Raw genomic sequence first — 26018 nt, 5'->3', positions numbered from 1 at the left:
GTTCCAGGTGCAGACTGTCTGATGGGCATCTACCTCTTCTTCATTGGAGCCTTTGACCTCAAATACTCTGGCGAGTACAATAAGCATGCCCAGGTGTGGATGGCAAGCATTCAGTGCCAGCTGGTGGGCAGCCTGGCCATGCTGTCCTCAGAAGTATCTGTCTTGCTCCTGACATACATGACCCTTGAGAAATACCTCTGCATTGTCTTCCCGTTCAGCCACTATGGAGCTAGCAAAAAGCAGACCATTTCCATGCTGGTCATCATCTGGCTGCTAGGATTTTCCCTCACTCTTGCCCCATTCTGGTGCAAGGAATCCTTTGGGAACTACTATGGGAGAAATGGGGTCTGTTTCCCACTCCAGTCAGATGTGACTGAGAAACCAGGAGCTAGGGGCTACTCCACTGGAATCTATCTAGGTAAGGGCATGACTACACAGCCACTCCTCTGCACCTACTCTGCTCTGGTGATGCTGGCAGACATGGACTCTGCACAGTGGATCAGAATGTGCTTTAATTGTTGGTGACTCCTCCACTATGTGAAAAAAGCTGCACTGAGCAGCAGGAAATCCCAGTGCTCAGAGTACTAGTCTAGGGAGACTGGAGAGACCCAGGTTCAACTCCCACCTGCCCCTACAGGCTGCCCATGTGACCTCTCTGGAGTGCTAAGAGAATAGTTGCACAAGGAAGTGCTCACACACTGCAGGACTGGGGTCATGTAAGAACCTTAGATAGAGAGCAACTACCCACATGGACCCAGAGACTGCTTTTTGTTGCCATCTCCTTTGGCTTGATTTGAAACCAGCTTTCTAGGTGATGAAATAAAGGTAATGTGACGCTACCTGCGTAAACTGTGTAGGGTGAGGGGAGGCTGCTTTTAGCGGAAGGAGAGAAAACTACTAGCAAATCACTCCCAGAAGAATTGCGTTGCTAGCAAGGCCAACAAGCCGCAGAACAAGGGATGAGTGTCTCCCACCAGCCTTGCAGTGTACTGGCATGTGGTATGTGCCAACTGTCTTCTCTCCCCAGAAATAATTTGTTTGCCAAAATGTTGGTCTTTCTTCATGTGCCAGCCTGGCTTGTCCCTCTAGAGAAGGGCTATCCAACTTCTGAACGGCTGGGCGGCCCACAGGCTGCTCCTTCATTCAGTGTAGCTGTAGCCTTGAACATGCACATGCATACATGCATGCACACATTGCCCATCTTGTCCCTGGTGCATAGGCTGTCTCTCTGGCACAACGTAGAGTGTTCTCACAATCCTTTCCCCATAGGTCTGAACCTCGTCGCCTTCATCATTATTGTTTTCGCCTACGCCAGCATGTTCTACTCTGTCCACACCACGGCGGCCAAGACGGTGGAGCGCAGTGTCTTCTCCAGGGAGGTTGTCATTGCCAAGAGGTTCTTCTTTATTGTTTTCACAGATGCCCTTTGCTGGATCCCCATCTTCCTCCTCAAGCTCCTCTCTCTGCTCCAGGTGGAAATACCAGGTGACAGAGCCAGCTCAGGCTGGCCCAAGCTGCTATCAACATTACATACACAGAGGCAAGAGCACACCATGCTGGCGGTCGCTCCTTGCTGCTGATGCTCATGCTCACAGGGCCTTGAGGCACCATTACTCTGGCAACACTGTGACCTGTCAAGGGAAATGCCAAGTCTTGGGGGCTTGGGGCCTCCTAAGCTTCAAGGGGAAGCTTCCATTTTTCAGCCCCTGGCTATAAATGGCCCGTACATGAGAGCGGCATTGCATAATGGGGAACGTATTAAAGCACTGTCTTTGAATGTTAAGGATTTGGGTTCAAATGCTGATTCAGGGCAGGTGGGAATGAATTCAGTGGGACTTTTAGCTCAGCCCTTGTTGGCTTGGGGGAGAATCTGGATGCTGTCAGCTGACCAGCCTTTTCCATTAATGCTCACAAAATGCCAGATCTGCTTACTCACACAGGTGTAAGCATGGAATAGCTCTTGTTGACTTCATTGGCCTTACACCCGTATGTCTGAGAACAGAATCTGCGTAAGGGTCCCCACAGACATAGGGGAGCTGAGGCTCTTGGGAAGTAGGCACCAACCTCTGTAGTTACTAACCGACTCTCCTTCTTGGAACAGGTACCATAACCTCTTGGGTGGTTATTTTCATCCTGCCCATCAACAGTGCCTTGAATCCTATTCTGTACACCATCACCACCACCTCTTTCCAGGAGAAGGTCAAACTGTGTTTGCAGACGAAGCAGCAGTCATTACAAGAAGTACAAGGATCCCGAAAGAGCTTTATCCTAGTATCCGTACACACCAGCACTGCCTGACTTACGCACTCCAGGGCTAGCCACTTGGTACAAAGACATCATGACTTTGTCCAGTGATCACTGGTGGCCTACGGGACCTGAACTCTGCTGCCCTTCTATCATCTTCTCATCAGTGCCGTTGTAACTGGGATCAGCTCCATAAAGTAACCCATGTGGCAGCGCTGGAACTACTTGCCTCAGGAACTCTCCCGGGATGGGTTTATCAGCAGCAGGAACACCTAGTCTGGTCTTCACTACAAGGCTCAACCAGCTGCTGTGGAGTGGGTGTCATCATCTCATAATCATCAGTCTCTCTACGGTGTGGTCTCTACAGTTCACAGAACCTTTGTCCTGCTGGCAAACTAACTAGATATTGCAGCAATCCTTGGAAGAGCTGCAAACCCTGGATTTGGCGGCCTATAGGTCGAGAGAAGAGAGGGCAGGCTGGAGATTTGACTGATTGCAACAAGTTTGCAGTCCTGTTGAGGGGAGCAAGAGCAATTGGCAGAAGCAGCCCAGGAAGAGCCATGGGAAGAAGGACTGCACCAGGGGTGTAGCAGGGCAGCACCACACTGGGCAGCAGCAATGCATGGGGAAGCACCATCTGTTGCACTGCAGATAGTGGTGGCACAGTCAGCTGCTACTGCAGTGGTGACTACTCTTGCACTTCTCCCAAAGGTGGCATCTGGGGCCACTGCATTGGTCATCCCCTCAGTCAGGAGCAGTGTTCAGTGCATCCTCTGTGCACTGCTACAGCCTAAGCCTGGGTTCTGGGTCCAGTATCATAAGGCCCAAGACAGCAAACAGGACCGTCAAAGCCCAGTGTCCCCCAGGTATCTTTGCATCTTCAGTCTACCAGGATCCACATGAGCTACTGCAGCAACCCATTTTGGGACATTGCTGCATAGGAAAGATGCATAGAAAGCAGCAGGCAGCAAGCATCAAGACTTCACCACCCAGTGGTGCATGCCATTATTTTACAATTGCATGGATGAGCAAGTGCAAGCCCCATTCTGTGTCAGTACAAAACCCCTGTCCCTTATATAAAAAATACACATCTCTTAAGAGTGAACATCACCCGGCTCTACTGCCTGACACATATTAACGTTCTACAGGTAAGAAACATGCAGCATGCCAGTAACAGGCAAAAATAAGAAACTTTTGCTTTTGTTTTTTCTAATAAGGGACCCAACTTTTTAAATTGGAGAACCTGAGAAGCTACTCCTCTGGCCCCTGGAGAGAGGCCTACACGTATCAAGTCTCCCCAGGTCTAGTGCCCATGAAGCAAACTGATAAGGATGCTGGATCCAGAGGGCCGTGTTTCCCCCAGCTCACTCATTCCTCAACCTCTCACCACGCAGGTACAGGGTGTGTAAAGTGCTGGAAAGGATTGCTAACTGCTCTACGCAGCCAAAAGGGCACCAGAATTTGATGACTAAGCAGTTTAGCTCACGACCATGTTGCATGTACCTGAGGTTCCCAGGGGAAACTGCCAGCCCACAGGCCACTAATTTCCCCATGCTGACCCACGTGTGCAAAGCCTTTCCCTGTGTGGCAGTTACCTTTTTGCATGATTTCTTGGGCTCTGGTGTGCTAAGCCACCACTTACACTTCCCAAGAGACTGAGTGGCTGCTAGATGTTATCAGCCTCTGGGAGCACAGGTGCATCTGCTGCCAGGTAGGAGTTTCCCAGTTGGAGCATCGTGTCCTGGGGAAACGTGGGTTGCTACAAATTCCTCACACGCTTGTTTTCTTGAAAGCTGTGCCAGAAGCTCTGATCTCACCCTTACATGTACCAACAGGCTCATGCAGTGCTACGTTCACTATCGCAAACACTGCTAAACCCCAAGTCTTAGGACAGACCAGTGTCAGAAATTCTGAGGCTGACTGGTGGTATCTCTCTCTCCAGCTGCCGGCCCTAGATATTAGATCGGTGCAGTCACATGAAGCAGGATACAGAATAGTCCAATAGAGGCGAGAAGCCAAGCACTAAGTGAAGAGGCTAGACAGAAATATTCCTGCGGTGATGTGCAAGTGAATGACTAGAGACACTCCCATCTAGCAGGTCCTGTTGTGCATTTGAGCATTGAGAAATGACCCTTGAGGGACAGGAAAATCTGGAGGATCCGTTACTTTGTAGTAAGTTTCCGTTGTTGTTAATAAAATTCTTGTTTCTTTCTCATTCAGAGTGTGGGGTTGTCTCAGGCTGTCCTCTGGCAGATCATTCCCAAACTGCCCACTGGGAGGTTTCTTTTCTAGCATGTTTCTCTAAAGTTTTCAGGTCTGGGCACCATTAAATCCAAGATCCTGGCCTAGCCAGCCCCTGGGGCTGATGCGCTGTGGAAGTTACTTGGTAACTGGAAACATATAATATGGCCAGCAGACAGAGGATGCCTGCAGGGTCCGTCTGTGCCTGTGTCCTGTGCTACATCCTCTCCAACAGCAGGTGAGACACTTATCTACGACTTCTGGCCTAGTTTTCCAGAGCTGAGTGCACCAGGTCACAAGACAGCCTGTGTTCAAGGTCAAAAGGGAAGAGAAGCTTCTCACGTCACTCCACGGTGATCCCAGAGCCCTGAAAAACGGCTTCAGAGGGGAAATGCCCCCTAACCCAGCTAGATGCCATCCAAGCAGCAACAGCTTCAGACTGGCACTCTTCTGCCAGGCTGGCCCAGGGAGCAAGCCAAGTGAGTGCACAGTAAAAGGTCATGGCACCTGCTACTTCTACCCAAGTCTTCTTGGCTCCTTTCCAAAGCAAGAACTAAGGTTTCTGCAAATGCCATGACTGCAGAGGCAGCAGTGCCTCCAGCGGGCCAGCTTCTGCAGGACAGCGGTGCAGAGGAGTGTCTGATGCAGAGCATGTAACGCTCCCGCAGGGACGTGGTTTGCACTGCTACCGGGGTGGGCTGCAGCCTGCTAGTTGAGCAGGAGTTGAGTTTGCAACAGGTTTGCTCCAGGCAGTAGACTGAGGCCTAGCAACAGGGACCCGATTGGTCCACAGCAGAGAATACAACTGAAGGGGGTGGGTCAAGAGCAGTAATATTTAAGGAGCTGCACCCAGAGTAAGCTCTGGGAGCCTCAGGGGTAAGGTGTGAGTGGGCTTTGCTCTATACCTTGTAACATAGGTTACATTGCGGGGGATGGGAGGAGGTGGCTCTGCTCTGCAGAGGGCTGTGTCATTGGGAGGTCAGCCCACGGACTGAGAGAAGAACCAAATTTCTGTTCCTAAATTTTGTTTTCCAGCATTTTATTTGCCACCCAGATGGGACTCCAGGCTCAGGCCAGACTTTAGATAAGGAACAGATTAAGTTGACCACTAGAAAATGGAGTTACAGCAACTTGGGGTGACAGATTTGCAGGCTGTTTACCTGAGGGCATGTTTATTTAGGGCACTCAAGGGAAAAAAAAGTCGACACGATCAGCCCCTTAACTGTTTATGTTGAGAAATACGTATTCAGGAAAGGTGAAATCCACTGGGACGCATTTACTCTCAAGAGCATGAGGGACCCTGGAGGTCTGTTTGCAAAGGTTTATTTAACAAAACCCAAGATAAAGTGCCCATAGGATGTGTTTTGGGTTGGAACAGCTTGCCTTGTGAAATATAAGCAGGCAAGTTTCTTTGGGGAGATGTGATATCTTTTATTAGACCAACTGAATAGTTGGAAAAAAAGTTCTTTGCAAAGTTCATGAAGAACAACGCTTTGAGGGTGGAGTGCAGAAAGCTTATGAGTGAGGAAATGCTGGGAAGCTGAAGAGCAAACATAATTTGGTGCAAACCATTTACAGTTCAAAATGGTTTTTAAGGAAGGCATTAGGAGGCAGAGTTAAAAAAGAAACTGGTGTCACGCAGACACCAAAAGAGCAAGAGAGATTGTTTTAGAAATGAAGCTGCAGAGTTGCGGGTAACTTTCAGGCGGCAGGCTGGCGTGACCCAATTCATCACGCTGGATGAGAATCATGGGTCTGGGGTCTCCCCAAATTAACAAGGGCAACGCGTCTAATCCCTGTCGTAAGAAAGAGTATCTATTATTGCAGAGTTCAGGTATGACTTGCTTTCCTATGGCTGATGTGACCCACTTCTTGCAGACCTACTCATTAATGGCATCAAAATGATTATATCACAGCTCTGAGGCAGTCCACTTGGAAATAACACTTTATTAATTGTAGCTACATTTGCTAAATGAGTAGAAGCCATCCCAATTAGAAAAACATTGACATTAAGCACTGACAAAGTAGGAGTAGCACAGGTGTTCTCGAGGAGGTAGATTTAGCTCATGGAAGCTGCCTCACAGGCAGCAGCATCAGCAAAAACTCTTGATGTGATGGAGGTATCTCAAAGATGACAAAACTTATGGCAGCTCAGCTGAAATGGAGAAAAACAAATAGAAATTTGAAAATCTTGTTGCAGAAGGTATTAAAGAAATGGAGAATGATTAGGATGTTATATTGACCCTAATTTTAATGACTTAGAACAGTTTATAACAGTTCAGTTACCAGCTACCTGTCTGGAGGTAATCACTTCATCTCCCCTGTGCCTCCCTTGCCAATTGGGGATAAAAGAAACTCCTGAGCTCACGAGTGCCCATGTAGCCCTGCTGTACATGACCAGTGATGACCCATCTGGAAGTTTCTTGCAGTCTGCGATTACAGGGCAGAGGCCCTAGTTGATGACCATGTTTTCATTCAGCTCCTTCTGGTCTAGCTTTCCCATGGGGCCTTTTCCCTGCCAAGAAAATGGGATGTGGTGAGCCCAAGCAGAGGGAGGGGTGAGCTGCAAGCAGGGCAGGGAGTGAGGGGTGAGTTTGATGCATCCTATGGGCCCATCCAGCGGGTGGTTCAACCTTGAAACCGGGATACAATATAATATAGTCACACCGGAGGCATGCTGCAGGTGTAAATCTGGTATCTGCTTCCCAACACAGGCTGATGCTTAACTGATGCTGTTGCAGGTGCTAAAACATAGCATAGCTTTGCACAAAATAAGGCACAAGCCAGGCCTATGAAAAATGATGCACAGTATGCCTGCAAGGAGCTGCACAGCTAAAAGCACTCCCACTCCATGGCTAATCCTTATGCACATTAGGGGAGGGAAACCACATCCTCCCACTAGGCTAGAAAAATTTGCTTTTCCCAGAGGCACCGGTTCTTGCTCCAGTCCGTGCTGGCCCTTTTCAGTTTCTTGCTTCACACTAGGAAGTTAGCAGTGGTGGTCTTCATGCCCCTCACAGTCTAGGCCCCAAGAGCACGTTTCTGCTCAGGGCAATAGGAAGGAGAATCATTCTACAGGGAGAGCTGAATGACGACCTTAACTGATCAGAAAAGATGAAGCCTGGAAACTTGACTGGTTTTGCAAAAAAACTGCCTGTTCAGCTCGGGCAAGGATGGGAGGTCTGCCTATTGTTCAACAGCTCCCAAAGACCTTCACAAAAAGGGTCAGGGCATCACAGAGGAAGGACTGATACCGGTGGCGAGTCACAGAGACATCCTGTGGTGAAAGGAGCGCTGCAGTTGCCTCAACTTGTATCCACTTCTTTTGCATTGACAAGCAAGCAACAAGTTGGGTTGGGAGCTGGGGGGATTTACACTCTGCTCTTTGACCTGTGTGACTCACTAGGCATGTCTACACATGATGCTACGTCACTGTAGGAATGCACTCCCTCATTGTAGCACACCACTACGGCAAAACAGTGGCTAAAAATAACCATGCACCCAGCATTCGGCACAGTACAAGCTGCTGCTACGCCATGCTTTAGTAGTTCCAAAAGTACTAAAGCGCCCACTGTGTCTTCCTAAATACTGCATTCATGGTAGAGGTGATATCTTTTATTAGACCAGCTAGATGTCTGCAAAAAAAAAATTTGTTATTAAAAAATTATTAAAAAAAATTCCTTTTGCCTCTAGACCAATACAGCTACAGTCTAGATACCCAAGTACTTCATTAGAACATGCTTGCTAGGATGAGTATTCTGCCACTGGTTTGCTTCACATTTTACACTTCCAGAAGCGGCTGCAGTGATCAGCCCAGTCAGTGGGATCAGCCGCAGGGGACCCAGCCCCAGTCTGTGAGATTGGCTGTGGGGGGACCTCCTCCACTAGTCGCTGACTGGTCCCTGACAAAGGTGGCACCAGTTGCCTATGGTTGACACCCTGTTATTTTCTTCGCTGTGTCTCCAAACTTCTCACAGGACAGCTTACTTGTGAGAGATGTCCACTACATGAGGGAACATTCTCCTGTTGAAGGACCAATTAGTGAAGTGCTTAATTAGCCAAAGTAATTTGAAAGAAGTGGGCGGCCTGCTCTCCATAAGGTGTACACCTGCAGCCTGGTGCTACCTCACTGCTAAATATAATTAATTAGAGAATAACCAAAAACACCAAAATAAGGGATAATAACAAATATAGATCATATAATAGGAAATACATATCATACGGCAGTAATAGGCAACAACAATATTCCCACCAGTCCCTTTATGCTATTAATGGCTAACTTCTGTCACTCATCCACAGAGCCAATCTAGTGCTTGTGCACCTGGCGCTTATGCTGTTTTGCACACAGCACATTTCCTGTGCACTCAGCACTTGACATTTACCCAAGGCCTTTCCCACCAAAGGATCAGTCTCAACTGAGCATGCGCTCCATGCATAATTGGGTCAATGGGTCAAAAGTTCACCAGGACTAGGTGAACTACCCAAGGCCAGGGGATATGCCGTCATCTGGCTCTTCATGTTTGATCATCTGGCTCCCCTGTTTGATTTGGTTGCATGAAATCACACAATGTCCATTACACCTTTGATTGGGTACCAGTGTCCCAGGTCATAGTGCTCCTCTGCCCTTTCGCCCGACATAGCAGTGCCGGTGTGGCATCAATCTTTGAGGCAACAGTATCCACAAGACATGCACCTTTACCCATCAAACACAATCACAACCATGGCAGCTCACACCTGTAGTATCCGCTTTCATCTGCAGACATACTGGGATCTATCTTTACTATAATCTTACAACAAACAGCCACAAACATACCCCCTCAGTATTACCATTATCCATATACATGGGGGGCTCATCATATGCTATATTGTTACATTTACCAATTAATAACCTTAACACAATACCATATATGTACACACAGTAACTTAACATAGCCAACAATGAATAAAGCACCAAATTAACATATGCATAGGTTGTAACAAATTAAACTGACAGCCTGTTATTTAACCGTCATCTGGCTGGATACAGTTTTCAGTCATGCTCAGGACTCGTTGGATTTTACACAAATCAGAATGTCCCAGGGATGTAAGAACAGGTGAGCGGGAAACCATGCCTGCAGAGAAGCCTGAGACAAATGGAAAAGGGAAAAACTCACTGCTTGCAGGACACCGGAGAAGTGATGGGGCACACTGGGGAGAGATGCCCGCGCAATTCATGAGCCGCACCCACCTACAGCTGCAGCTGGGTGACGTCAACTGGGGACACTGCCCGGTGAAGATAAAAGCCGGCCCCAAAAGCAGGGGAACAGCAATGCTGGGAGTGGGAGAAGCAGCGGGGATCACTGCACTGAAGGCTCCCAGCACTGGCAAGGAACCAAAGAACAGGCGTGGAGACAAGTGGCTGCAGCAGGAGGGGCTGCAAGAGCTCCTCACGCTGGGAGTGACCCGCACTGGAGCACACCAGAGGAACCGGCAGAGAGCCCAGCAACGGTGGCAGCAGGAGCCGCCATCAGAGCTCACATCAGAGTTGGCCGGCGCAGAGATGCTGGGCTAGAGGCGGCTCCAGCAGGAGCTGAAGGCGACCCTGGCTGGGGTGGAGGTGAGGGTCCCAGCCCAAGGGATGCGTTTGCCTAAGGCACTGGATGGGGGGGAGGTGAAGAGCCTACAGCTCTATGGTTTCCCCTCCTCTTTACCTTCTTTTTTTCCTCTTCTGATCCTTTTCCTTCCTTGTTTGGATTCCCCTTGGCTTGTTTGTCTTGTGTTGTTGGTGTGGTTCTTTTTGTTCTTCCTTTTGGTCCTATTTTCTTTCCGCACCTAGCGAGGGCTTACTCTGTTCAAAGACCCTGATGGAAGATCACAGGCGATATGGGAATGCGGCAGCGATCGGTGGCATCCATCTGAGAATATCAGGAGCATCAGAAGGGATGTTTCCGAAGACAAAGCGTCCCAACCCTCCCGGGTCTAGTTGGAGCTTCAGACACCCGTCCGCAAAGGAGGAAGCATGAGAATCGAGGAAGACATCATCTGAGGGCTAGCCGCAAAAGATCCTGAGGCTCGTCTCAAAGGCTGGCGTATGGCCAGGGTGTAGGGGAGGATGGAGCCCTGTGGACATCTGCCATGGGATGTGACAACTCTGGAGGCATCCTCAAAGGGGACCCCCACAGTGAAGATCTATCCAAAGTTGTGGCAGGCGGGTTTGATGGAGGATCTCTCCAGGGTTTACACGAGACTACTTAGCACTTAAGACTAGCCGCCCATGCCAAGGCAGCATTAGAATGGATCATCAAACAGAGACAGGCACACAGAACAAGGGTTCCTCCCCACTCCTGAAAATAATGTATGTCCATTCAGTCTGGGGATCACAAATCACAGTCACAAAGGATCTGCTCCCGACTTTCCAATCTGGCTGGCATTGTCATCCCGCTTGGCAAAATTGGCAAAACTGGCATTGCTTCTGGCAAAACTGGTGAAGTTACTGCTACATTCAGTGAGACCAACAAAGTTGTCTTTCCGAAGCTATTGAGGTCAATAACCTTGTCAACTTCAATACTGCTGATGAGATCGATAACCTCGTCAACTTCTAATGAAACTGCACAACCACTGCTGAGTCTCTCATAGCACCATAACACAGCTCCCCAGGTGTTGCTGTCACTTTTTCCACTCAATGACCCTATCTCCGATTCTGTCAAAATTGCTCATTGACTTCGGACAACGATGCGGTCCATTTTATCTGGATCTGCAAGAATTTCAGTGTTCGCCTCCAAACTATTGGTCAGCAATTCAGAGCCACCAGCCGCTGCCATGACATTCTGCTTTCAAACACTCACTCCATTCCAGTGGGTTACAACAAACACACACCGAATCACTCGCACACATTACAGTTACTCTCTTTCCCTCCAAATTGGGGGGAAAGGGTGCTCAACGCTTTTTCAGTTTGACAACAGCATCTTCTATAGTCATCTCCTGATGGTGAACTATTGGCCACTTCAACCCTTTTCCAAAATACTGGTTTACCTTTTTTCCAAAGGTTTAGCTGCTCTTTTAACCTTCTTATGGGATTGCCATAAGGTATCTGCCCTCCTTAATAAGGTGTTCCTCTAAGTTGTTGAAACTCTAGTAATTCCAGGTTTAACTAAATCTTCAAACACTTTTTATTTTGGGCATCTAGTCAAGGATGATCTAAGATTTCCTGGACTTTTTAACTTCTCTGAACTGGAGTTGGATCATCTATCCTTAGTGACAAACAAAACCAATGACGCTTCCTCAGATCTCACACAGTCAAAATTACACAAAGGTTTGGCAAGCCCTCTTCGGGTCCAGGTCCCTCAGACAGCCACACTGACTGTTGCTAATTAGGTCAACAGTGAATCAGGGAATCACCCAATCTGGATCCTCTTTTAAGGTGTCAAAACAACACTAATTAATTATACTAATTAAATATGTAGATAAGGCACTGCCCACCCAGGGATGCCAATTGTAGAGGACACAAACTAATTACACAAATGGGAGTTGTTAATACCCACTCTAATTGCCTCTCTTAAGGAAGTAGGCAGGCTGCTCTTGCTAGGCATTGGTCTGTGGCCTGGCCCCACCTAATGCCATGCTAATTAATAAATAAAACAATGCACAATATGAGGAGTAATAAATTTATTATTGAAATAACAAGATCTACAACAATAATGAACTTGCTCTCACTCAACTATCAATATGCACTCAGCTGATAGCCACACCTCTCGTACCAATCCATGCTTGCTATCTCCACAATATCTACTCCTGTGAGGATATTGGCCTCCCAGGCCCTCACTTCCATACACATACACAAGCCGAGGGGATTGACTGCCCCGGGTCTGCACCCACTCTGGCCCACATACAATGATCGATCACTTGCTCAACAGGTAGGGTGACCCCTCCTCGGGTCAGCATCCCCTGGACATCCACACCAACAGTACACTCAATTGTTCATTCCCTGACCAAGCGCTTCTCACCCACACACCGATCATGCCTCTCAGGTGCAATCACTTTATATAGACTGACACCTGTCAGTCATCTCACACTCTACACCAATCACCTCTCACATTACCTCACACAGGTGTTGCAACATTCTTCCTGCTGCCTCAGCTGTTGCGGGGCAGAACTCTCTCTAAGTAGGTCAACGCCAGTAATGGGTCAGAAGTTCACCTACTTACCACCCAGGGGGACGCTACGGCTTTCAGCCTCAATAGTCCCCTCCTTGATGGGTTTTGGTACTGAAAAAATCTCCATCACAATTATAACCATTGCAACAGCCAAGGCACAGTACTTGTGCCACCTGGAGTGCCATTCTTGGGCAGCGCTATCTACAAGTCTGCTGTTGACTTAAAATTATTTACAACTGCAACCACTCCAATAACGTTTCACTCACACTGCATACTTGCGGGGGACTACATTCACACTACATACTACAACGTTTCACACAACACGACCTCACCCACAGCTCTCACCAAGCACACGGCTGACGATCTCCTGCCACTCACACACCTCTTGTACGTGGACAGTCGCACTAGCTTTTGGCCGTCCCGCCCTCCAGCCACACTTAGTCCCACATACACACAAGCAAGAGGGACACACCACCTTTAATCACCTTCACTCGTACCGCAGGAGACAGGAGAACTCATGCAGGAACCTCTTTTTATAGCCATTCATGGCTGACTCATCACTCATCCACATAGCCAACCCAGTACTTGTGCACCTGGCACTTATGATCTTTTGCTCACAGCACATTCTTGTGCACTTGGCACCTGGTTAGGTAGGTGACATTTACCTCAGACCTTTTCCACCAAAGGATCAGTCTCAGTTGAGCATGCACTCCATTCATAATTGGGTCAACGGGTGAAAAGTTCACCAGGACAAGGTGAACCACCCAAAGTCTGAGGGATATGCTGCCATCTGGCTCTACACTCCCAACTAGCTGCACATCCTCCAACGTTTGCCATACATGTGTTTAATTTTTAGTGGGGTGAAATACCATTGATACAGGATTTTAAAATATTTTTTATTAATTGTGCAGATGGATGTGTGAGGACCATTTTCCCAGACGGTCTCCCATACTTGAGCCCTACTTTTTGATCCAGTGTCATTAGCCTACTTTGCCATAAACAGTGTTTTTTCTTTCTATATGGCTATTTAAAATTGCTTTGTATAACAGAGACAATAGCCCCGTGTGTTTAATTGGTGAGACCAATATTTTCTCAAATTCAGTCAGATTTCGGTTGAGGTTTACATTTCTTTCATAGATCGTAAGGCTGGAAGGGACCTTGGGAGATCATCGGGTCCAGCCCCCTGCATCAGGCAGAAAAGACAGCTGGGGTCAGGTGACCCCAGCAAGGTGACTGTCCAGTATCTTGTTGACGATTTCCAGGGTAAATGATTGCACCACCTCTGGCGGGAGCTTATTCCACAGTCCGGACACCCTAACTGTGAAGAAGTTTTTCCTATGTTGCCCCTGAAACAAGTCTTCCACAAGTTTGTGGCCATTACTTCTGGTTTTTCCCAAGGCTGCCCTGGTGAACAGTTATTCACCAAGCCCTTGATGTACTCCCCTGATATAGTGGTAAGCTGGCACCAAGGCCCTTCTCAGCCTTCTCTTTTCCAGGCTGAAGAGTCCCAAGTCCTTCAGCCTTTCCTCATATGGCTTGCCGTGCAACTCTCTGATACTACAGGTGGCCCTTCTATGGACTCTCAAGCTTTACCAGGTCCTTGTTAAAGTACAGTGCCCAGAACTGGATGCAGTACTCCAGTTGGGGTCTCACCAATGCTGAGTAGAGCAGAAGAATCACTTGGTTTTGCTGAAGATGCATGCTAGAGTATTATTTGCCCTGCTGGCTACAGCATCACGCTACTGGCTCATATTCATACTATGGTCTCTTATTAACCCCAGGTCCCTTTTGTTCATGGTGTTGGTCAGTTTGGCACCGCCAAGCCTGTAGGTGTGCTGGAGGTTGTTTGTCCCCAGGTAGAGCACTTTATACTTCTCAATGTTGAACTTCATTTAGTTCAACTTGCCCAACTTGCCAGCCTGTCTAGATCTGGCTGTATCTGTAGCCTGTCTTCAAGCGTGACCATGCTTCCCCCATAGCCTGTCTTGAAGCATGACCATGCTTCCCCCAGAAATGTAAGAAGTGTCATCCATGAACTTGGCCAATGAGCTCTTCACCCCTATGTACAAATCATTGATAAAGAAGTTGAAAAGTACTCAACCAAGCACCAAGCCCTGTGGGACACTGCTGTCCACTTCTTGCCAGGACAACACAGATCCGTTCATTAGAACTCTCTGGGTCCTAACCTGTACCCAGCATTGTACCCACCTAACTGTCTCACAGTTAAGCCCACAATCCTCCAATTTTCTCATAGATTTCATAGACATTAGGGCTGGAAGGGACCTCGGGAGATCATCGAGTCCAGCCCCCTGCCCAAAGGGCAGGAAGTCCGCTGGGGTCATAGGATCCCAGCAAGATAAGCATCCAATTTACTCTTGAAGGTGTCCAATGTAGGTGCTTGAACCACCTCCAATGGCAGACTGTTCCAGACCTTGGGGGCTCGGACAGTAAAGAAATTCTTCCTTATGTCCAGCCTGAAACGGTCTTGCAGGAGTTTGTGACCGTTCGACCTCGTCATCCCTTGGGGCGCTCTGGTGAACAGATGTTCCCCCTCGCAAGAACCGTGTAGGATACAACATCAAAGTCTTTTTGGAAGTCAGGGTATACAGTGTCAACCTTTTCTGTCTTATCCAGGTGACGAGTTACCTGATCATAAAAGGAGATACCTGCCCATGACAAAGCCATGCTGGCTATCATTCAGAATCCTACCTTCTGCAAGCCTATTGCACATAGACTCCTTAATGAATTTTTCCAGGATTTTCCCTGGGATAGAAGTTAGGCTAATTGACCTATATAGTTACCCAGGTCCTCCCTCTTCCCCTTCTTGAAGATGAGCACAACATGGCCCTCTTCCAGTCCTCAGGGACCTCCCCGGAGCACCATGAATTTTTTAAGAGTCTTGCCAGGCACTCTGTGATGACTTCGGCCAGCTCCTTCAGCACTTTCGGATGGAGCTCATCCGGTCCTGCTGACTTAAATATGTCTGATTTCTTTAGCTGATCACATACCAGTTCTATGGTGATAGTAGGAAGGTAGTCATTCCTGTCCTGTTCATTCTGTACCCTGTCTGGCATGATCTTCCCCTTGCCCTGGTGAAAGACTGAAAAAAAGTAGTCATTCAGGAGTTCAGTTTTCGCCTGCGTGCCAGTAACCAGCTGTGCTGAGTTGTTGAGCAATGGCCCCACGCTTCCAATTGTTTTTCTCCTATTCCCTATGTACCTAAAGAAGGCTTCTTTTTGTCCTTGATTCCCATTGCTAGTCTAAGTTAAGTTGCTGCCTTAGCCTTTCTGCTGCCCTAGCCTTTATTCCCTAAAAGTGCCAACAGTTGTTGTATAGTCCTCCTTAGGGCCTGCCCCCAGCTTCCATTGTTTGTATGCCTCGTTCTTCTTTCTTAGGAGGACTGTGATTTCTTCCCTGCTTAGCCAAGAGGGCTTCCCAGCCCTTCTGGTACCTTTCCTCCACATGGGAATGGACTTCCTTTGTGCTTCAAGGATCATGTCCTTAAGGAACGACCACTCTTCATGCATTCCTTTCACCTTCAGTCCCTGGTCCTGCAGTGTAACCCATACTAGTGACCTGAGCTTGTTTAAATTTGCATTTTTGAAGTCTAAGACTTTAACCCTGCTATCAGATTTGTCTGCCTTGTGACAGACAGTGAACATGATGGCTTCGTAGTCACTGTTGTCCAGGCTGCCCTATATTTAAGTCAGTCACCAGGTTGCCGCCCTTTGCCAGGACCAAGTCTAGGAGAACATTACCTCTGGTTGGCCCGTGCACCTCCTGAGCCAGGAAGAGCTCTTTGATGCAGGTCAGGAAGGAACACGACTGGTCCAACTTGCCCTCGTGTTCCTCCCAAGAGATGTCCGGATAACTGAAGTCAGCCATGATGACTATGTCCCGTGCACGCGCGGCCTCTGCCAGTTCTTGGGCAAACTCATGATTGAGTTCCTTCCCCTGGTTTAGTTGCCTATAATATATACCTACAGTTATAACCCTAACCTTAACCCCCCTGTAGTTCAACTCAGAGGGTTTCAAGCCATTCTGTTTTGGAGCTGATGTCAGCCTCCAAGGAGGTGTACTGTTCCCTCGCATAGAGAGCTGCACCTCCACCTTTTCTTTCTACCCAGTCCCATCTATGCAGGGCATAGCCCTCTAGCTATGCTTCAATCGTGTGAGGAATTCCACCAGGTCTCTGTAATCTGCACTAGGTCAAAATGCCCACCAGAGAGCAGAAGGGCTAGCTCCTTCTGCTTACTTCCCATGCCCCTGGCATTAGTGTACAGGCACCTGAGTCCTCCTATTGAGTTGCTGAAGGGGGCCTTCCCTCAGTTCCCACAAAAGTGGCTCTCCTAGTGTCTCTATCTATGGAGGTTTCTTGTACGTTGGTCTCCAGGCAAGCTCCAGTCAGTGGTTCCCCGTCCCCCAACAATCTTAGTTTAAATCCCTATCTAGAAGATCGGCCATTCTGGCTGAGAACAGGGACTTACCTCTCCACGTGTGGTGGATGTTGTCCCTTCTTAGGAGTCCTCTCCCTGAAGTGTGTGCTGTGGTCAAGGAAGCCGAAGCCTTCATGGTGGTACCACCACCAGAGTTGTTGGTTGACTTCCTCAATGCATCCTTCCCTCCTGGGTCCATGGCCTGCAATGGGGAGCACAGAAGAAAAGACTATCTGGGCCCATGGGCCCTTGAGTCCAGCCCCCAGAGCCTTGTAGTCACTCATGACCTGATCTGGATTACTCCTGGCCATGCCATTTGTTCCTGCATGGATGAGGAGCATGGGGTAGTAGTCAGAAGGCCAGATGAGCCTGGAGATGCTCTTTGTGACCTCTCGGATGCGGGCCCCAGGGAGGCAGCAGACCACAGGCTAGGGGGTCCAGACAGCAGAGGGGACCCTTGGCGCCCCGTAGGAGTCAGTCCCCCACCACTACCACCTTGTGCCTCCTCTTCGGGGTGGCAGCATGCTGCTTACCTTCCTCCTCCTCCACTGTCACCATTGGAGCCTCCTCATGTGTGGGGGGCAGCATACCTGTTGTGCAGGGCCAGGGAAGGAGCAGCCCTGGTCCCACTGTCCTGGAGCATGAAGTGACTTGTCCAGGTAGCTCCAGGTTTGCCTTTTCATTGGCCACCATCTCTGTCTGCTTCTCTTCTTCCTTCTGGAGAAGGGTCTGGCAGAAGCCATTGATGAAGTCTTTGGGGGTCCTGATGGCATGCAGCCGGTGTACCTCCTCCTCAAGCTCCTGCACCCAGCCCTCCAGAGACTCCACTAAGGAGCACACCCCACAAGTGGGGATGTCCCCACACCCAGCTGCTAGCAGCTGTGCCAGGCAGCTCCCGCAGTCTGGGGCCAGGGGCTCTGTCTGTGCATCAATCTTGGCAGTGCCAGGAGGCCTGTGAGCATGACAAGTCATTACCATGGTTGGTAGCAAGTTCATGCCCCTGCTTGGTCCTCTTCAGGCTTCTGGGCTTTGACTCCTTGCTTGGACCAATTCTTCAGGTGCCTTCTGCGTGCCCCTCCACACAAGCTCCCACAGAAACTGCTGCACCCAAGTAGAGCTGCGCCTGTTTACACGTGCTGTTTTTAAGGGGCCCCCGGGGGCCTTAGATAAGTAGGGACCCGGGGGGGGGGCGGTGTTGGCATATCCCACCTGGCATGGACCCCATCCGCATGCACACACGCACACATTCCCCTACAGCACCCTCCAAGTGCCCCTGCGCTTGCCCACCCTCTCCTGGCCCCAGTACACTTACCCCCTGGCTCTACACTGGATTGGGGGAGGCCTGTGGAGTCCAGGTCTGGCTCTTCATCTCCTGGGGGCACAATGGGCATTAACCTGTGCGTCTCCTCCGGGAGCAGGCCCAACTGACTCTGCGGGTCTTCTGAAAAGTTTGACTGCTGGACAGCAGTATATTTGTTCTGTCTTTATCCAATGCTTCCTGTGAATTGGTGTAATCAAAACTCCAAATTTCTACATCTTTTTCTCCTGTATCTTATTAAAAACTTCTGAAATGGATGCACTAATTCTTCTCTAATAAATTAATAAGACTCCGGAAGGAACCCATTGAGCCTGGAGATTCACCATTTTTGAGAGATTAAATTACTTCTGGCATCTCCTCTGGTTTAGCGCCCTCTTCTAAAACTCTAAAACACAGGTTCTGGTTTAGGCAAATTTGCTTCAATTAGGTATTCATGCCAATTCTTTCTTGCTGTCTTTGGAGGAAAGTTCCTGTGATATGAAAACAGAGACTGCTTTCACCGTGGTGAATTTGGGAACAGACATTGGAGGGAGCAACATAAGGTGAGGGGGGACAAGGGGTCTGAGTAAAAGGGGAAGGACAGTGGGAGGTGTTCACCTCAATCTCCAGATTCAAGGACTGCCCTCTGAACGTTGAGAATCTGGATGGGCAGGTGGTAATGAATTCAGTGGCACTCAGCTCAGACCCTGTTTGCTTGGGGTGAGGGGCATGAACCTGGGTGCTGTCAGCTGACTTTTTTTTCTCACCATTCATGCTCACAAAGCATCAGTCTGCTCTCACTTACACAGCAGTAGCTGTGAAATACTTCTTGTTGATTTAACTGGGCTTACTCCGTCTTGTACCTGTGTCTGAGAACAGAATCTGAGAATCTGCCTAAATCTTGCCAAGCAAAAAAGCACTGGACCAATGTTCTAGGGAAACAGCCATGGACCTCAACCATTACTGACCAGCTATCCTTGTTGGAATAAGTACCATAATCTCTTGAGTGGTTACTTTCATCCTGCCCGTCAACAGCACCTTGAACCCCATTCTGTACACCATCACTACCATCTCTCAAGCTGCATTTGCAGACAAAATACCAGTCAATGCAAGACAGACCAGGATCTCAAAAAGGCCTTCCTCCCAATATCCATATACATCAGCATTGCCTGGTGGTACCTAGCCACTAGCCCCAGGTGCATGTTAAGCCTTATAACACTGTGCATAAAGCTTTCCATGACCATGGTACTGTTGTGTCCAGGTAACTTCCCTGGCTGGCATTGCCTGCCACAACAACATGCCTCCTGAACAGGGGATGCCTAACGAGATTGACGGACATTTTCCAAGCATTTGTCTTCATCTCAGACAGTTTCTGAACATGGGGACTTCCTGCTCCAAGGTGCAGCAGCAGTGTCTGATACTATGGAGGAAGATATAGCCACAGTGATTGCCAGTGGGTCTGTGTAACTGAGCTGTGCTCACTTTCCATATGTGTGGCTGCATGAAGCAGGCAGTTTCAGTGCTTTCTCATTGCCATGGGTGTCATCAGCAGGGATAGGGCTTTGCTGCCTCTGGCTCAGCACAAGACTCAACTAGCTGCTGTGGATATGGTGTCATCTTTTCATAATCATTTCTCTCTCTCCCCATTGCATTATCTCTGCAGCTCTGAAACAGCTGCAAGTCCTCTATTTGGCAACAAACTGCATTACCTACACTTACAGACAGTAGGTGGAGGGGGTGGGCAGACTGCATTGCTTGGTTTAGACAGAAGAACATGCGATGTTTTCCTGTTGGGGAGACAGAGGGCACTAGAGCAGTTGGCAGAAGCAGCCCTGGAAAAATAAAGGGAGCAGAAAACAGAAGTTGAAACAGGGAGCCCTACTCAGAGCATTCACTGGGTGAGGCAACAGTGTAAGGCCCAGGACAGCAGACAGGCCTGCCAAAGCCTAGCATCACCCACAACCTAGCAGGTTCTTGCACACACTACTGCAGCCACCCATTTTGGGGTGGTTCTGCAAAGGAATGATGCACAGACAGCAGCAGGCAGCAAACACCCAGAACTCACCACCAGATACTGGATGCTGTTAAGATTTTATTATTACACAGATGAGGAAACACAAGCCCCATTCTGAGTCGATACAAAAAAAACCTGTCCCTTAAATACAAAATACACATCTCTTAAGAGTGAACATCACTCAGCTCTACCACCTGGCTTATATATTAATATTCTAAATGTACAGTATTTATACATAAGAAACTCATTTGCTCTTGTTTTTGCTAACAAGGGAACCATCTTTTAAACACGACCCCCTTCTGTTCCACTTCTGCCAAAGCAGGGTGACAGCTGCTCAGACCATGGTCTCAGGTCCACTTGGACTAAGTGTGGGGAAAGAATCGCGGATCCTGGCCAACTCAATAGCACATATATGTCCATATGTCTTGTTATACCAGTCTGGAGACCGTCCCCTGGGGAAAGAATAGTAGAGAGGGAGCGATGAGGTGATAGCAAATAATGGAGAACCATATAACATCTTGGAAGAGGTATTTCAGTAGTGGTCATTCCTGGCTAAAATGGACTGCGTCAACATACCTGCTCTGAGGTGAGCAAGCATTAGAAGAAATAGTCCTTTCCCCACTGTCCCATGCTGCATGCAACTCTTAGCTGTTAAACTCACTACTGTGGTGATCCAGAGAATTATGGTCCCCAGTTTACAGAGGAGGGCCTAGGTAAACTTCTGGAAAGCTGAGGCTGAGTTGGGTAACAAAGATAGTTTCCTTGGCTTCCTGCCCAGTCCCCTATTCACTGGATCACCCTTCAGTGGTAGCTCCCTCTCCAGCCTCCCCCACTCCCACTCTTGTGTTTTGCTGTATCCTCCCTAATTTAGATTAGAAATGCTCTGAGGCAAGAACTCTTTATATTCTGTTTGTATAACACACAGCAAAACAGAGCCCCATCTGCAGTACAAATCATTATCATCATCATTTAGCTACATGATGTGTGCTCTTGGGTAGAGTAAAATAATACACAGTAAAGGGGCGAGGGGGATGAGCTATACTAGTGATTGCTTTTATATGGCATGTACAGAAAGAAACTTGTTATGTTGCACAGTGCCACCTGCAGGAAGATATACCATCCCTACTGTGCAGATGGGAACCGAAGTGGAGAGGTCAGACGTAGCACTGGTACCCAGAGGATCTTTGCTCCCATTTCTGCAGGACCAACACCTCTCTAATAACAGAGGCTTAAGGGCAAAGTTTGAGATTTACCTGAGATCAGCTCGGCAGATGTGTGTCAGCTTGGACCGGCCCATGCCACATGGTTCAATCAGGTACTGGGAGGTTAGCACCATTGCCCTGACTCCTCCTTCCACTTTCAGCTTCTCGCAATTCATTGATGTGGAGACAAGCAAGCAGGTCCCCTGAGGTAGATCTGTGTGCCATTTCCTGTACAGGGAACAAGCACAAACCCCATGCTCAGAACCTCTGAACCACCTCTAACAAGGAGTTGTACATTGCCTCTGCCAAGCCCACTGGGTTTTCATGTGTCTCTTTATAATGCAGTGTACTGTGGGAAACCACAGCCTGGGGGGAGGTGACAGGGATAAGTCTGGAAGTGCATGCTAGAAAGTTCAGTTCACTTCAACCTGCAAAGCGAGGGATGGGGACACCCTGGTCTGGCTTCCCCTGCCTTCTTCCCTCACCTGAAAAGGATGAAGTCCCTGTGGGGTTGGGGCGGCATGCTGCCTGTGATGTAATGGTAAATCTCCATGTTGTTCTCTAGGGTTTCAATAACATTGCTCTGCAGAAGATCCTTGTCCCAGAGGTGTCGCTCCCGAAGTATTCTGTAGAGCACTGTATTGGGAGGGGCCTCTACCTCTGTGAAAACCCTCCATAAGCGCAGAGGATGCCCATCACCGACCTGGGGGAGCAAGAAATAGAGTCAGTCAGGTTACCAAATCAAGAAAACGAAGAGTAAAAAGATTAATGTGGTGGTTCCCTTTGCTATGGGGATAATGACATGAATACATGCAACCTGCCCACTATGGGGGGGGGAGGAGATACAACATGCCATACCTGCCCAGCTAGTTGGCAAATCCCTGAACAGAGGCCTATGTATCTGGCCCACCCAGCTGTACTACCTATCAAGGAGATTCTCTATTGCAGATGACAGACACAGAGTATCCTATGGTTCACTCTGGCTAGCTCATTTTCCAACATCTGATGCCTACTGTCATCACACAAGCAGCATAGGGTGGATAGTGCTGACTACCCTACCCAGCCAAACAAGTACCAGTTGTAGCTGATGAAGCAATTCAGCTCATGACCATATTACATGTTCCTTAGGTTCACAAAGGAATCTGCTAGCCCACAGTTCACTGATCAGTCTGGCATGAGTTTCCCCACATCCACCAATGTGTGCAAGCCCTTCCCAATGTGGCAGTTACCTTCTTGCACGATATCTCTGTGTTCTGGGGCCCTGGTGTGCTGAGCCACCCCTTAAACTTCTCTGACGACTCCTTGAGAAGGCTCTGCATGCTGTCATCCAAAAAAATTTGAAGATCCTTGCACTCCCCTTGGACATTCTGGTGTGTGGGCTCAGCCTGAGGGAGTGCACAGGCATCTGCTGCCAGGTAGGAGTTGCAAAGCTGGAGCATCATGTCTTTGGGGATCTACAAAGGAAACATGGAACATCAAAGACCAAGCTGTTACAAGGTCTTCACCCACCTGATGTCCCAAAAATGGAGCAGGAAGTTCTGACCTCTTCCTTCCTACACATGCTGGCAGGCTCACTGCAGCGCTGAGCATCAGTATCACAAACATTGCTGAACCCCAAGTGTCAGGACAGACCAGGATTTTGAGGCTCACCAGGCGCACGTGGTTCCCCAGCTGCTATCCCTAGATACCAGATGGGTGCAGCCACATAATGCAGGAGATAAAATATCTCAATAGAGAAAATAAGCCAACCACTAAGTGAAGAGATTCAGCAGAAATACCCCTCTGGCAGGATATTCAATAACTGTCAATTAGGGGGTTTCTTGCATGCTTCTCAAACATCTGACCCAGGGAACTGTCAAAACCAAGATGCTGGATTACATAAACCCTTGGATTGATGCAGTGCAGTAGTTACTGGAACACTACAACATCCCATCTGGCCAGCAGAGAGGGGTGGATATAGGCCCACCAACCTGTCTGTGCTGGTCCCGTGCACTGTGTCCTTCGCACTGGTAGGTGAGAAACCAGTGGGCTTAACTATCACTTCTGGCCTGTTTGTCTCAGGGCTGAGTGCACTGGGTTTCATGACAGTCAGTGGTCAGGGACACATGGGAAAAGCGAGCGCCTCATGTCATGGCACAGTGATTTTCAAGACCCAGAAATGGCTTCAAAGGACAACTGCATCCTTCCCCAGGTGGCCTTTAATCCCTTTGAGGCAGGATATGAAATGTTTACCCACAATGGGGGGGGAGTGAGTGTAGTAACCCAGAGGTCCCTGTGTCAGGGCAGGGGACCTTCATGGGCTTGTTCTCAAGCTGATGTACATCTCACTAGACTTGTGACAGTCAAATCCCATCCAACAAGCAAGGGCAACAGACCAGCACCCTGTCTGTTGCATTGGATCTGGGGACAAGCCACATGAACACACAGTAAAAAGCATTGTCACTTGCTATTTCTATGCAGCTCTTTCTGGCCCTTTTCCAAAGACAGAATTCAGGCTTTTAACAAGTCTTACTTGAATGCATACACAGAAGTGCCCCTAGCTGGCCAGTTTCTACAAGGCAGCATGGGGAAGACAGACCCTGAGTTCAGTTACCAGCTACCTGGCCAGGGATAGTCATTTCATCCCCCCTGTGCTTCACTTGCCAAATGGGGATAACAGCAATTCCTGAGCTCACAAACTCATTTGTGCCTGAGAGTTACTTGAGCTTTACAACAGAAAGGGCCATGCCAGTGCCCAGGTAGCCCTGATCTGCATGAGCTGTGACTACCCACCCACCTGGAACAGTTTCTTGCAGTCTGTGATCATGTGGCAGAGGCCCTGGGTGGCAGCCATATTCTCATCCAGCTCCTTCTGGTCTGGCTTTCCCATGGGGCCTTTCTTGTGAGCCACCCTGCCAAGAAAATGGGAAATGGTGAGCCCAAGCAGAGGGAGGGGTGAGCTACAAGCAGGACAGGGAGTGAGGGTTGAGGCTGATGCATTTTCTGGGCCCACCCAGTGGGTGTTTCAGCCCTGGAACCGGGAGACAATAAAAGAGTCACATTGGAGATGCATTTCTGCTTAAGGCAATAGGGAGGGATGACCATTCTTATTGTCAAGAACTGAACCATGACTCCCATTGCAGCAGCTGAACAAAGATGAATCCTGGGTGCTTGGCTGGTTCTGACCACTTCCTATTTACATCTCTGGCAAGGAGCAGGAGTCCACCCTCAATTAACCCTTTATATTTTAAACACAACAGCACCTGGCTGCTACTTATTCATCAGCCCCAAAGTCAGTCTGTTTAGCTACACTCTGTCCATATTTGGCCCTCAGTCAGCATAGCACCAGGGTGTCTCTCAATCTGAAATGCATTTACCTTCACAGCACCCCCTCTGAGGTAGTGCAGTGTTGTGGCCCCCACAGACCTTGACAAAAAAAGGAGTCAGGGTATCACACAAATTAAGAGAGACACCCTGTGGTAAAACAGCAGCACTGCAGTTGCTCTTATCCAGCTCCTTTGCATTGCCAGGCAAGCTCCAAAGTTGGCACGTGAGCTAGGTTGCTCAGGCTTTGGGACTCTGGCTTGCAGAACTATGCGTCTCACAGAGCATGGCACTGGGCTGCAATGGCACATGATCTCTATGGCAATTACTCTGCCACTGGTGTTCTTAGTGTTTTACAGTCAATCAAGTGTTTTACAGTCAATCAGGAAGACAGTGCCCTGGCCACAAGAGCTTGGCATCTGTCTACTGTGCCTTAGGTCCCAAAGGAACTCCCCTCAGGCCCTGGCAGAGGAGAGATGCAAGCTCTTTCATCAGCCTGTCCTGTGCAAACTCTGGTGAGGAGAGCACACGGGCTGAGGGTACCTCTTTGGAATGGAGAAAGGCCTTTTCTCCCATTAGTCAGACCCAGCTTCAGAATCAGTATCAGTCAGTGCAGCCAGATGGCACTCAACCAGCCAGAGCATTGACCAAGGAGTATCTCCAGGAAGGAAGACAAGGGGGCGGGGGGGGGACAGAGAGGAGTGTGGAGGGGAGAACGTGCAGGGCATCTGGAGTGTAGTTCCAAAGGACTGGGACAGCTTAAAGGATTGTAGGCCCATAAGCTGCCTTGACATAACTGAGGCCATTTTTTTTCCGTTTGAACGAACACCATGAGTGGAAAGGGAAATGAGCACAGAGGCAACAAAAACAACTGTTGTAGGCAAAACAAAATGTAGACAGCTGGAGAATTTAGAAAAACAAGATAGAATAGAGAACCAAGACAAACCCAAGGACCAAGGATGGCTCAGTAGGTGTGAAGTAAATTCAGAAGAAACATGCTGAGGGTGACAGATTGATGAGGAAAGAACCACTGTAAAAGGTAACTGGTGAGGATCTATAGCATGACCCTATATGGGATATACAGAAGAGAGCTGTACAAGGGTATAAAAACCTAAGGAAACAACTTAAGTTTGTGGATCTGTCACAAAG

The 26018-nt window shown here is 48.7% G+C and overlaps 3 protein-coding genes across 18 annotated transcripts in view; 1 reads left to right on the top strand and 2 right to left on the bottom strand.

Annotated features, from left to right (window-relative positions):
• Positions 1 to 4459, top strand: part of LOC149858191 (relaxin receptor 1-like) — a 48474-nt gene extending 44015 nt beyond the window's left edge. Inside the window, exons 16-19 of one of the 4 annotated variants that reach the window (XR_016443924.1) lie at positions 8 to 418; positions 1270 to 1485; positions 2102 to 3638; positions 4187 to 4459. Coding sequence is in view for 3 of the 4 variants with exons in the window: in XM_090060636.1 (XP_089916762.1) it covers positions 8 to 418; positions 1270 to 1485; positions 2102 to 2298 (824 nt within the window). In the remaining variant the exon portion in view is untranslated. Of the gene's footprint in view, positions 1 to 7; positions 419 to 1269; positions 1486 to 2101 lie in introns of all 4 variants that reach the window. The other 3 variants (XM_090060638.1, XM_090060636.1, XM_090060639.1) reach the window with 3 other exon arrangements.
• A 1002-nt stretch (positions 4460 to 5461) lies between these two features.
• Positions 5462 to 20285, bottom strand: LOC149858190 (uncharacterized). 2 transcript variants are annotated; one of them, XM_090061171.1, is made up of 5 exons: positions 17644 to 20285; positions 17105 to 17255; positions 16376 to 16584; positions 15626 to 15717; positions 5462 to 7000 (listed from the first exon to the last, which is right to left on the bottom strand). In XM_090061171.1, the coding sequence occupies exons 1-5, from the start codon at positions 18047 to 18049 to the stop codon at positions 6938 to 6940; spliced, it is 921 nt and encodes a 306-aa protein (XP_089917297.1). In that variant the 5' UTR covers positions 18050 to 20285; the 3' UTR covers positions 5462 to 6937. The 2 variants fall into 2 exon arrangements, with proteins under 2 accessions (XP_089917297.1, XP_089917296.1); XM_090061170.1 differs by having other exon boundaries at positions 5462 to 15717.
• Positions 20286 to 20422: 137 nt separating this feature from the next.
• STARD8 (StAR related lipid transfer domain containing 8) overlaps positions 20423 to 26018 on the bottom strand; it is a 122712-nt gene continuing 117116 nt past the window's right edge. For all 12 annotated transcript variants that reach the window (XM_090061156.1, XM_090061161.1, XM_090061159.1 and 9 more), the window contains 5 exons: positions 24343 to 24457; positions 22796 to 23020; positions 22052 to 22269; positions 21618 to 21794; positions 20423 to 20816 (listed from right to left, as the gene is read on the bottom strand). In XM_090061156.1, the coding sequence (XP_089917282.1) occupies positions 20699 to 20816; positions 21618 to 21794; positions 22052 to 22269; positions 22796 to 23020; positions 24343 to 24457 (853 nt within the window). In that variant the 3' untranslated portion in view covers positions 20423 to 20698. The remainder of the gene's footprint in view (positions 20817 to 21617; positions 21795 to 22051; positions 22270 to 22795; positions 23021 to 24342; positions 24458 to 26018) is intronic.

The sequence above is a fragment of the Crocodylus siamensis genome, chromosome 8 (genome assembly GCF_052110815.1).
Source record: "Crocodylus siamensis isolate JL-2025a chromosome 8, ASM5211081v1, whole genome shotgun sequence".
NCBI lineage: Eukaryota > Metazoa > Chordata > Crocodylia > Crocodylidae > Crocodylus > Crocodylus siamensis.
Note: the sequence above shows the minus strand (reverse complement) of the source record. Positions and strands in the feature narration are given on the sequence as shown.

Coding starts and splice junctions, on each gene's coding strand:
- LOC149858190 (XM_090061170.1), bottom strand. CDS start 18,049: ATGAACTTGCTACCAACCATGGTAATGACTTGTCATGCTCACAGGCCT. Junction 17,256..17,643: donor TCCCTGGCCCTGCACAACAG/GTATGCTGCCCC, acceptor TCCCCATTGCAG/GCCATGGACCCAGGAGGGAA. Junction 15,718..16,375: donor GGTGCACGGGCCAACCAGAG/GTAATGTTCTCC, acceptor ACTTTTTTTCAG/TCTTTCACCAGGGCAAGGGG.